Consider the following 11319-nt stretch of genomic DNA (forward strand, 5'->3'; position numbering starts at 1 on the left):
CGCCACTATTTGGGACACCACCTCAGCCGCAAGCATCCAGGACCCTGGTTGTGGCTGTTGCCTGTGGCGGGTACCAAGTGATTCACTGTTTTTATCACATTTAGTGCAGGGTAGGTAGCCGGCAAAGAATCTCCGAGCGAAGGTTCGTCATCGTTGTGGGTTCGCGCGATAAGAAACCTACCCAGTTTTAGCGAGGCTCCAACTAGTCTCGACACCGTGTTTTTCTTCTGGGTTGCAACATCACGAGATCATTGTAGAGTGGTCTCTGATGTCTCAAAAAGAAGAGGTACGGTGACATTTCGGTCATGGAGGACGGTGATGCCTCGTCGCGTCCGGCGCGGCGCAGAAGCTCGTCCAGGGCCAACGGCCACCCACCGGGGCTCCATCGTCGCAATTCCAACCAGAGTAGCTCGAGCATATTCGAAGATGTAGAGATGGCACATGAAGAGGTGAGGCAGGTATCAAACCCAACCTCACTCAAGCGCTGACCCCATTTTGTTACAAAGCTCTATGCCGGACCCATGGCCGAGAGTCTTCCAACCAGTGTTTCTGCCTTCTCCCACCGTCGAGCTCGCGCCGATTCAACCACAAGCTTTGTGTATTATGATGAAGATCAGGAAGAATATCAAGAGCCTACCGCCACGCAAGATGAAGGGGAATTCATCCGCAGCAGTATTAGCGACATTGGCGACATTGAGTTTGGCGAGGTCGTGGAGAACGATGAGGACGACGATTCTGCCGATCGCGATTACGATACCTCAGTCGACGACTATTTGCTCCGGAGACGCTCTTCCACACTCTCACGAGTTTCTGTTCGAGCCCACCTCCTTCGAAGAGACAGCATCGCCACCGAACGAAGTTCTCGCCTCACAGGGCGTACCAGCCAGAAGCTGTACATGAAGAACGAGGACCTGACAATTGCGATTGCTGGATTTCGGAACAGCCCAGCCGGATATGTAGCCTATATCTGCGTCTGCGTTATGACCTGTGGCTTAGGATACCTGCTTTTTCGCTGGCTGCCAAGGTGGTATGTTGCTATCGTCGGCCGGCCTTGCAGCTTGAGAGACTGTGACTGGGTGGTCGTGGAAAACGAGTGGGCCGAAATGGCGATTATGAAGGTCCAGAATCAGCCGTATGGCCGTCCACTGTCTTCGGTTTTTGGCCTCTCCGAAAAGATGTTCGCTGCCGATTTCGATGAGGAAAACGATCCTCTCATCGATGATCTCCGAACTCTGGACTATCGCTATGTCCGCCTATGCTTTCATCCCCTCAAGGATAAGTTTGTGCTCTCAAGCGGTTGGAAGGACCCTGAGTGGACCGACGTCCGGATTATACGAGCTGGGCTTGACAGTGATGAGAAGAACATACGTGAGGTGCTCTTTGGCAGCAACCTCATTGATATTGAGCAGAAGCCAATGGGCCAACTCCTCATTGACGAGGTTCTCCATCCATTCTACATATTCCAGATTGCCAGCCTCACCCTATGGTCTCTAGATTCTTACTACTATTATGCTGCTTGTATCTTTCTAATCTCAGTTGGGAGCATCGCATCTACCTTGATCGAAACGCGAGCGACTATGAAGCGACTGCGCGAGATATCTCGCTTCGAGTGCGATGTCCGAGTTCTCCGGAATGGTTTTTGGAGATACATCGCCTCCAGCGACCTTGTCCCAGGCGACATATACGAACTCAGTGATCCGAGTTTGACACAATTCCCTAGCGACAGCCTCCTTCTCAGTGGCGACTGTATCGTCAACGAGAGCATGCTTACTGGAGAGTCCGTTCCGGTATCCAAAATCCCTGCTACCGATGAGGCTCTCATAGCCATGGATCTTGGTGCCTCTTCAGTTTCCCCAGAGACTGCACGTCACTTCCTCTTCTGCGGGACCAAAATTGTCCGTACAAGGCGACCACAAGAGGATCAAGATGGAGACGCCGTGGCGCTTGCACTTGTTGTCAGAACGGGCTTCAATACGACAAAGGGCGCCCTGGTTCGCTCCATGCTCTTCCCCAAGCCATCGGGATTCAAATTCTACCGGGACTCCTTCAGATACATCAGCGTCATGGGTGCCATTGCCATACTGGGATTTGTCGCATCGTTCATTAATTTCATTAGGCTCGGTGTAGAGTGGCATGTCATCATTGTCCGAGCTCTCGACCTCATCACCATCGTGGTACCCCCAGCCCTGCCAGCAACCCTGACAATTGGCACGAATTTTGCACTCAGTCGCCTTAAGGGGAAGCAAATATTCTGCATTAGCCCCCAGAGAGTCAACGTCGGGGGCAAGTTGGACATCATGTGCTTTGATAAGACAGGCACTTTAACCGAGGACGGGCTCGACGTCCTGGGAGTGCGTGTGGTTTCACGGACATCGAAGAACTTCACTGAGGTGATTTCCGAACCCCAAGTGTTGGCCGAAGGACGGGATCCCTTTGATCCAGAGAACCCTCTGGAGGCAGTACTTCACACGATGGCAACTTGCCACTCCCTGCGGTCTGTGGATGGAGATCTGGTGGGTGATCCACTGGATCAAAAGATGTTCGAGTTTACCCACTGGTCCTTTGAGGAAGGCAAGCAAGGTTCTGGAGGCGTGGAAGACGAAGAACAAGAGGGCCTTACCCCATCCGTTGCCCGCCCGCCCGATGTAAGAGTCAAGCCGCCCCTCAACCTCTGCAACTTCCATGACCTCTAACAAGCTGCTAAAGGCATCGTTTGAGCTAGGCGTACTCAAGTCTTTTGAGTTTGTCTCTCAACTGAGACGCGCAAGCGTTATTGTGCGCCGGTTTGGAGGGAAGAGTGGTGATATCTACGTGAAAGGGGCGCCGGAAGCTCTGCGTGATATTTGCCGGCTGGAAAGCTGTAAGCCCCCGCAGGTTTGACTATGTTTTGTGACTAACAGTAGGACAGTCCCGGATGATTATGATGAGCGCCTATCATACTACACCCATAAGGGGTACCGGGTCATTGGGTGTGCGACTCGGCATTTGAAGAAACTCAGCTGGGTCAAAGCGCAGAAGATGACACGATCCGAAGTCGAAAATGGTCTAGACTTCGTCGGCTTCATTATATTCGAAAACAAGCTGAAGCCCACCACTTCGGAAGTGCTACGGGAGCTCACCAGCTCAAATATTGGAACCGTTATGGTTACAGGAGACAACATTCTCACTGCGATTAGTGTCGCTCGCGAGTGCGGGCTGGTTGAACGTAGTGCACACTGTTTCGTTCCTCATTTTGCTCAAGGTGAGACTTCTATCGAATCCAACTAGATACTTCGACAAGTGCTAACCGAACAGGCGATTTCCGCGACCCAAAAGCAGAGCTGCACTGGGAGAGCATCGACAATGCCCTTTTTCGCCTAGACAAGGACACTCTGATGGTATGCTTTCCACAACCATGTGCATCCCACGGGATAGCCTTGGCTAACATCCCTAGCCCTTTCCGGCGCCGCCGGAGAGTGATGCGTCTCTCCCTTACGATATCACCAACTTGCGCAACTACACTCTGGCTGTAAGCGGGGAGGTCTTCCGGTGGATTGTAGACTTTGCCCCTTCCGAAATCCTGCATCGAGTATGTGCTGAGCCAAGCTTGATCTGGAATTGGACGTCATGTTAACTGGTGTGGCAGATGCTAGTGCAGGGGAAAGTCTTTGCTCGGATGTCGCCAGACGAGAAGCACGAGTTGGTCGAGAAGCTGCAAAGCATTGATTTCACTTGCGGATTTTGCGGAGACGGCGCCAACGACTGCGGCGCTCTGAAAGCGGCAGATGTCGGCATCTCGCTTTCAGAAGCCGAGGCCTCAGTCGCAGCACCTTTTACGTCCCGGGTGTTTGATATCCGCTGCGTACCAGAAGTGATTCGGTAGGCCGTGCCCCCCAAAACAACTTGATGGATTGTCTTTGGGAAGAAGGAGTAATACTGACACGCGCAACAGGGAGGGACGTGCAGCGCTGGTGACAAGCTTCAGCTGCTTCAAGTACATGAGTCTGTACTCGGCCATCCAGTTCACATCTGTCAGCTTCCTCTACGCGAAGGCGTCGAATCTTGGGGACTTCCAGTTTCTATTTATCGATCTTGTTCTCATCCTGCCCCTAGCGATCTTCATGGGATGGTCTGGACCAGCGCCAACTCTGCACCGGAAACGGCCAACGGCAGATTTGGTCTCGACGAAGGTTCTGACACCACTTCTTGGACTCATGGTCATCTCTATCGTTATCCAAGCCGCGGCATACGTCACGGTGAAGCAGCAACCATGGTACAAGCCACCAAAGGCCGGGCACGAGAAGAGCAACATCAAAAACTCAGAAAACACAGCGCTATTCCTCGTGTCTTGTTTTGAGTATATTCTGTCCGCAGTCATTCTGAACGCAGGACCGCCTTTTAGGGAACGCACGTCAAAGAACTGTAAGCTTAATATCCGCTCATGTCTTCGATTGTTTGGGCTAACAACGAGACAGGGCCATTCAATCTTACCGTGGGCTTAGTGCTACTGGTGTCAGTGTACATGGTTCTCGGGCCTGCTCACTGGTTGAAGAAACTGATGCAGGTGAGCAAGATGAGCCTCAACTTTGAAATCTTCTTGCTTGTCCTAGGTATTGTGTATTTAGTGATAGGATGGATATTTGAAAGGCATGTGTCGCAGCGCCTGGCAAGGGCGCTGGGTCGAGTCAAGGAGGGGATGACGAGGGCAACGAAAAAGCGCAAGGAGTACAAAGTGATCGAAGAGCGCATGCGCACGTGAGAAGAGAGTCCTGGATGACGTTTATAGATGATGTACATATACTACTAGTACTACTACGGAGTGGTTGGATGTTTGGAGCACAAACCATTGCCTAATAAGTAAAATATGTCTTATCCTTGCTGCTAGTAGATTGGTCGGTCGGGTCGTGACGTATTTCATTTTCCTCGACTACGTATGCATGCTAGGTAGGCGAAACAACAAATAGCTTGATCAGCTCTGTCAGAGCTTTTAAGCCAGAGTTCCCTTCAATCTACGAATGCTTGTGCTATTATTACAGGCACTCCATTAAACCCTCTAATGAAAGCTAGTACTTAGTATGAACTACGGTGAGTACGCTAACATCTACGTTGACTGGCATGCCGGCTTCAACCTGCTGCTCCACTATCGTGAAAGAAAAATACCATGTTGACGCTGACCAGATTGGATTCTTGACGGCGGCTACCTGCCACATGCAATCATACGAATTGGCATCCGTCGCCAGCTCAAAGAGCGTCTCGCCTCCATCGCCGCCACGTCCCTCACCGATGGTACTAAGGGCAAGTTGGAATTTATCGAGCACCTTCGCACGCGACCCATGGCCATTGAGACGGATGCTGCCAACGCCCAGCACTATGAGATTAGCACGGGTGTGCTTAAGGGGTGTCTGGGTCCGAGGATGAAGTACTCGTCCTGTTTGTATCCCGAGGGCGACGAGACCCTGGCACAAGCAGAAGTGGCCATGCTGCGGTCATATCTAGACAAGGCGGGGCTCAAGGACGGGATGACGATTCTAGATCTGGGGTAACAAATATCCTTTCCAGAACGGACAGCCCCAGCAGAGGACCCATCCAGGCTAATGAACCGGTGCAAACAGATGCGGCTGGGGATCTGGAGCTATATACTTTGCCGAGATGCTACCCAACTCCCGCATTACCGCATTTTCCAACTCACGGACCCAGAAAGAATACATCGACTCGGTAGCCCGCGAGAAGGGGCTGGACAATGTTAATGCCATAACGGGCGATATTGTTGACTATGAGTTCGAGGCCTCGAGTTTCGACCGCGTGGTTTCCATCGAGGTGGGCTTCCAGATTCTACCTACAGACGTACAAAATAACTCACCTTCCCTTTTTGTATAGCTCTTTGAGCACATGAAGAACTATGAGCTGCTCATGGCCAAGGTGTCTCGCTCGCTGAAGCCTGGCGGGAAGCTCTTCGTGCAAATTTTTGCCCACAAGACCACCCCTTACGACTTCGAGGAAGGTTGGATGACGACGCACTTCTTCACTGGAGGCACGATGGGGTCTTCAGACTTGCTGCTGTATTTCCAGCGCGATCTCAACATCCAGAAGCAGTGGTGGGTTAACGGCAAGCACTATTCACGCACCTGCGAGGTAATGATGATGACTTCGATAGAGCCCAGAGCCACAGCTGACATTGGATTAGGATTGGCTATCTCTCATGATTGCTAATCAAGAACAGGTGTGGCCGCATCTCATCGAGACGTACGGCAAGGAACTGGTGGCGACGTGGTATAACCGATGGCAGATTTTCTACATGGCGTGCTCGGAGCTGTTTGCCTATAAAGACGGAGATACATGGGGCGTAGCACAATATCTTTTCGAGAAGCCGTAGCGCGGTTTTGAGTGAAACAAAGAGGATGGCTCTTGTTCGTAGACAACGTTGTATATGTACAAGTCTTTTGCGATGTCTTCGTCTCCGCACCTGTGTTCTCTCCCATCTAGTGATCCCAGGGGTGCTTCCAGCCCATCAGAACCGGACCTGTGGCGGATTTGAGTTAGCAAACTCGGGAGAATTCGTTGTCGAGCGAGTTATCGCCGCCGTCGTCGAGGGACTTTACCATCTTTCTTCGCCCTGTACATCAACTACAACGTATTGGTCAGCCGCCGACGCATATCCAGAGTGTACTCGGCACAACGGAGCAGTCGACTTACCCAGAACCACATTCCAGCTCCGAGAGCCGTAGCGGTGTACCTGTAGATGCCCGCGACATGGGGCTGGGGGGGTCTAGGAGGGCCCATCGTGATCGGTCGGCGTCGCTCGTTGTGGGTTTCGTTCGATGAAATTGGACTGTATTAGTAGGGATTATGATGAGCTTCATGCAAAATAATTCAGATTAGTGCACCTACCCGACAATGCCACTGTCGTTGAGGCTCAATTGCTGCTGATCTGCTTGACGACTGAGGAAGAGGTGTGAAGTCGCGGGTTAGGATAGCACAGATCGTGAGAGTTCAACTGATTACATAAGCCAAACAGTGGGTCTCTCACGCAGTTGGTGGTTTCCAGGTTTCAAGGTTCCCCATGCGGATGGCTGTCGCACGAGGTCTGGGCGCATCCCACGCAGCCTTCCAGTTCCAGGTAGGTTACCTCACTGGGACGTGGAGGGGGCAGCCCATCATGGACACGTCGTCCACTTACACCAGCACTTCAACTTCCTAGAGCCTACGTGCTAGCAACTGCTCGTGATACACGTTTTACGGTTGGAGAACGTTAGAACCCCAACCCTTGGACGTCGCCATGCACCCTTGACCCCATATACTATTCTTTAGATCCCTATTGTCTCTCTATAGGTATACCTGTGCAATCCACCGGCAACCACCTCCCTCTAGCTCACCGTCAGCCTTGCAACATGGCGTCAACACCCCAGGCGCGAACAAAATCGCCCACGCTCAAGCGCATAAGTACGCCTCTCTCCAACCCCTCTGGAAGCATTTCCGCTGATGTCTAGCAGTGCGTGAGGCTGCTGAACTCAGCAATGCGCCGTCAGCGGATTATGCAGCCAGCCCTCTCGATACGGATCTTTTCGAGTGGCATTTCACCATGCGCGGGCCCCCAAACTCGCCCTACAGCGAAGGCCTCTACCATGGCCGTATAGTACTCCCGCCGACCTACCCTCTTCGCCCACCCAGCTTCCGCTTCACCACCCCCAACGGTCGCTTCGAGGCCAACCGGGAAATCTGCCTTAGCATCAGTGGGCACCACGAAGAAACGTGGCAGCCGGCGTGGGGAATCCGCACCGCCATTGTTGCGTATGTCCTCAAATAGGCGCTGATCATACACTCTTGAACGTCTTTGAGCTAACGGGGTACCAGGCTTCGCAGCTTTATGGAGACGGATGCCCGCGGCCAGCTCGGCGGCTACGACACAACTGAAGCAGTCCGGCGCCGCCTTGCCAGCGAGTCTCCATCGTACAAGTGCCCCATTTGTGGACGAACCAACAGCGAGATCATCAAGGAATCCGAGGGACTCGCCAAGGAGGCGTCCGCCGCTGTCGAGGACGTAAAAGTCCCCGACGAACTAAAGATGGGCTTTAGGGACGAGATGGAGGCGTCCAAGAAGGAGAACTCAACAGAAGAGGACAAGGAGACGGCAGAATTGGCTGAGGGATTTGTACAGACCATTTCGAACCCCCCTCTCGGGGACAGTGCGGGTGAAACCTCGACGGACCCTGTCGGTCGTGTTGGCCTTCAGAACCAAGCTCGCCCAGCGCAGAGCGTGCCGCAGCCAGCTAGGACGGTTCGCTCCTCGGGCCAACGAGCTCAACGACAGGTAAACCCCGGCGAGGCAAGGCGGGTTGCAAACGAGGGCGTGCCTGTGTGGATTGACAGGATGATCGTTGCTCTTGTAGTCCTCCTTGCCGGGCTCCTTCTCAAGGTCTTATTCGGCGCCTAGCCGGTACATTATCTCTGCATTGCCATGATATTAAATGGCATTTTGTATTGCTGTAAAGCTCGGCGTTGGGGAATCACATTTTCTTAGGTCAAGGGCCGGTGTCATTTAGCATCTGGACGAACGGAGCAGAGACATTGAGCGAAGTCTAGCTGTTAGAGTATGGAAAATACTTTTAAAACCCAGCAAAGCTGATGTGCTTTATGGGTCTCGTGAGTCATTTCCTCTGCCAATTCCATCGCCTTAACGATATAGATGCTGTGCAAACAAGGCTTGTTATTCTACATTCAATGATGCAAACACTCCTGTTGCCAGGGAACGGCAAGCCACCACCACTCTCCGACTGTGAACCCTTGTGCAGAGGGCAATTGCTCCAACACGCCAGTCTTCTGGCCCCAGTCCAATATCATCTGGGCCTCGAAGCTCTCCAATACAGGACGCAACGCACTGCAAAGAGCCTCTGCTTGCATCTGGCCCCGCGTCGAGTAGGCGAAGCAGACAGCGCCGAGGACCTCACACCACCGGCCTATGTCGTACTGGCCAAAGAAGTCTACCCACTGCGGCAGAGCATGTCTGGGTCCTTGTGATGGCGGCGCCTCTCGAGCTACGGCTTTCAACGTTTCAATGTGCTCGTTGTACTGATACGTCTCGGTTGGCACCGCGACGAGACCAAAGTGGTAGTAGGATTTGGGGAATTTCCGGCTTTCGTAATTCCCAGGCTTGAAACCAAACGGAATGTAGGGAACGTCCTGCGGCATAAGTTGTATCCTCCCACGCGCATTCATGTTGATCAAAGCCATCATCGTGCCGTCGGTTGCCGCGTACGGGATCTCAAAGGGTTCTCCTCGGCGATACGCCTCGTCCAGCTGCATTTTGAAGGTGGCAGCCTCCTGGTACTTAGTACATTGCGATAGCCGGGAGAGTGTGGATGTGTACCATTCAGTCAGTCGATACGGCCGGCCACCAAAGGCCGGTCGTGGGCTTTTGTGTATGATTTTATGTTGCGTGAGCTGGCTGAGGGCTTTCTGGAGCAGAGAAGAAACCCGCTCTGGGTCCCCCTCTACCAGCCTCAGGAGTGCCTCCTTAACATCTCCCGGGGCATACTTCGTCTCGCTGGTACAGCAAAGTGATCTGATCCAGGACCGAGCCACATCCACATTATCAGGCAGCGTGGAGCTCTTGATTGAATCGACTACGGCGGCCCCTGGCTCTGCCGTGGCGACATCGAGTCTCCCGTACGTTGAAGCCTGGTAGTGGAAGAATTTTTCTCTCCAGTCGTCGTCGTCAGACTTGACATCTTGGAGGACGAATTCCTCGCCCAACCCCACCAGTGTCTGGGGAATCTGGACATCTTCTTGACTGGGTATTTCCATCGTCCACTTGATCAAGCTTGCCCAATCGTAGTCGAGGGGGTTGTCGAAGTTGATCATTGGCAGCTCATCTTTTTCACAAGCCCTGACAAATCTCTCGCGAAAGTCTTGGCTGAACTTGGTTATGTACGCGCTTCGAGATTTGCGAGTAGTGACCCAGAACCTCCGGAGGCTGTCCAGACTAGTGTCTGGGAACAGCTGGACCAATAGTCCCCAATCGATGGACCGCTCAAGGCCTCCGAGTAGTGAGCGTACAGCGATGATTGCTGCAAGAACTTCGTCCGGATCACCGATGTGCTCTTCTTGGTTAGCCATCTCGCCTGATTCATCGGCTTGGCTTCTTGCTCCCCCTGGGAGAGCCGTAAGCCGACGACGGACCAAAGGCACGCGTTTGCGCGATTCATTAGTTCTTTTGCCCCTCCTACCACGCTTCCCAGACCCCCCCCTTCGCCGACCTCTCAGAAGAGGTGCTACTGCAATCTCGATATCATCGTCACTCCACCATGTGTCCAGAACATCCGAATCATCAGACGCGTATCCGGCGGTTTCGAGAGTCAACTGTCCCCCATGTGGCCAGGCGAGGTCTCCAGGCTCCCTGGGGTCCTGGATAGCTCTGCAAAGGAATTGTACGAAGATATTGTGAGGACCAGCCACCCCCGGGTGTGCACGGACGAATCCTTCGCCCCAGGCCATTTCCACTTCCACGCAAGCTCTCAGCCTGTTGATAAACCGCCGATAGGCCTTATGTCCAGGATCCCTGTACCAGCCTCGAGAAACCTTTGCGGCCGCACGCCTATCGATCTCTTGGACTATACCGGCCCAGGCAAACCATTTCGAATCTGGGAGCCAACCTTGGATCGTAAAGCTCGAGCCGCACTCCTCAAAGAAACGGGGTTCAGGGTGTGGCCAACCATCGATACTAGAGCCTTGGATACAATATTGCGGAACGACGACAGCTAAAGGCCCTGAATCCTGTCCCCATCCAGCCCTCTCTCTCTGAAGGTAATGGTCCATTCTCTTCGCTGGGGCGCCTCCCAACTGGAGCAACTCTCCTGCTGAGTAGCCAGGAGGCTCTTCTTCTTCCATGTACGTGTTCGGATCCAGGAAGTGAAACCCAGGGCCTGTGGATAACCCCATAAGTGGCCCCATGAATCTCGAGACTCCTCCAGCAGTAGGCCGGGACGTATCAGACACCCACTTGATTTGGCCTCTGGTGCCCTTTGTACGCCTTTTCCGCTCCCTGACGTTGTCATCAGCCGTTTCTAGCTCTCTCTTGGCCGCAATTTGCGCGGCATATACAGGAGCATCCAGTACCGAGACGAAGCTGGGCAGGGTGCGCCTCCCCTGAACAAAGTCCCCGTCTACCTGGAGTCCTAGACCCTCCGCGGATAGTACCCGCTCGGGTATGTATAGTTTGGGGTGTGCTGCCCTAATCTTGTCCATCACTTCGAGGGCTTCTGGGGAAAAGGCGTCCACATCTGGCCAAGTAATGATCTGGCACTTGGAGAAGCCGCCATTCCGTCCACGAAAAGCGTGCCAGTG

At 53.2% G+C, this 11319-nt stretch overlaps 3 protein-coding genes across 3 annotated transcripts; 2 read left to right on the forward strand and 1 right to left on the reverse strand.

Annotated features, from left to right (window-relative positions):
- Window positions 1–434: 434 nt before the first annotated feature.
- Window positions 435–6352, forward strand: ACO1O0_009280 (putative acid anhydride hydrolase; the record flags this gene model as incomplete). The annotated part of the gene is made up of 14 exons (XM_083198630.1): window positions 435–449; window positions 507–2645; window positions 2707–2860; window positions 2909–3241; window positions 3295–3377; window positions 3434–3568; window positions 3626–3858; window positions 3932–4401; window positions 4455–4734; window positions 5054–5124; window positions 5158–5518; window positions 5592–5796; window positions 5857–6111; window positions 6200–6352. The coding sequence occupies 14 exons, from the start codon at window positions 435–437 to the stop codon at window positions 6350–6352; spliced, it is 4887 nt and encodes a 1628-aa protein (XP_083046365.1).
- A 1015-nt stretch (window positions 6353–7367) lies between these two features.
- Window positions 7368–8410, forward strand: ACO1O0_009281 (ubiquitin-conjugating enzyme/RWD-like protein; the record flags this gene model as incomplete). The annotated part of the gene is made up of 3 exons (XM_083198631.1): window positions 7368–7419; window positions 7470–7767; window positions 7831–8410. 3 exons carry the CDS (start codon window positions 7368–7370, stop codon window positions 8408–8410), a joined length of 930 nt encoding a protein of 309 aa, XP_083046366.1.
- A 284-nt stretch (window positions 8411–8694) lies between these two features.
- ACO1O0_009282 (uncharacterized protein) lies at window positions 8695–10092 on the reverse strand (the record flags this gene model as incomplete). Its single annotated transcript, XM_083198632.1, has 2 exons — window positions 8695–9975; window positions 10033–10092. 2 exons carry the CDS (start codon window positions 10090–10092, stop codon window positions 8695–8697), a joined length of 1341 nt encoding a protein of 446 aa, XP_083046367.1.
- Window positions 10093–11319: the final 1227 nt, after the last annotated feature.

This window comes from Amphichorda felina, assembly GCF_050947745.1.
Source record: "Amphichorda felina strain 45539 chromosome Unknown scaffold_9, whole genome shotgun sequence".
Classification (NCBI taxonomy): Eukaryota; Fungi; Ascomycota; class Sordariomycetes; order Hypocreales; family Bionectriaceae; genus Amphichorda; species Amphichorda felina.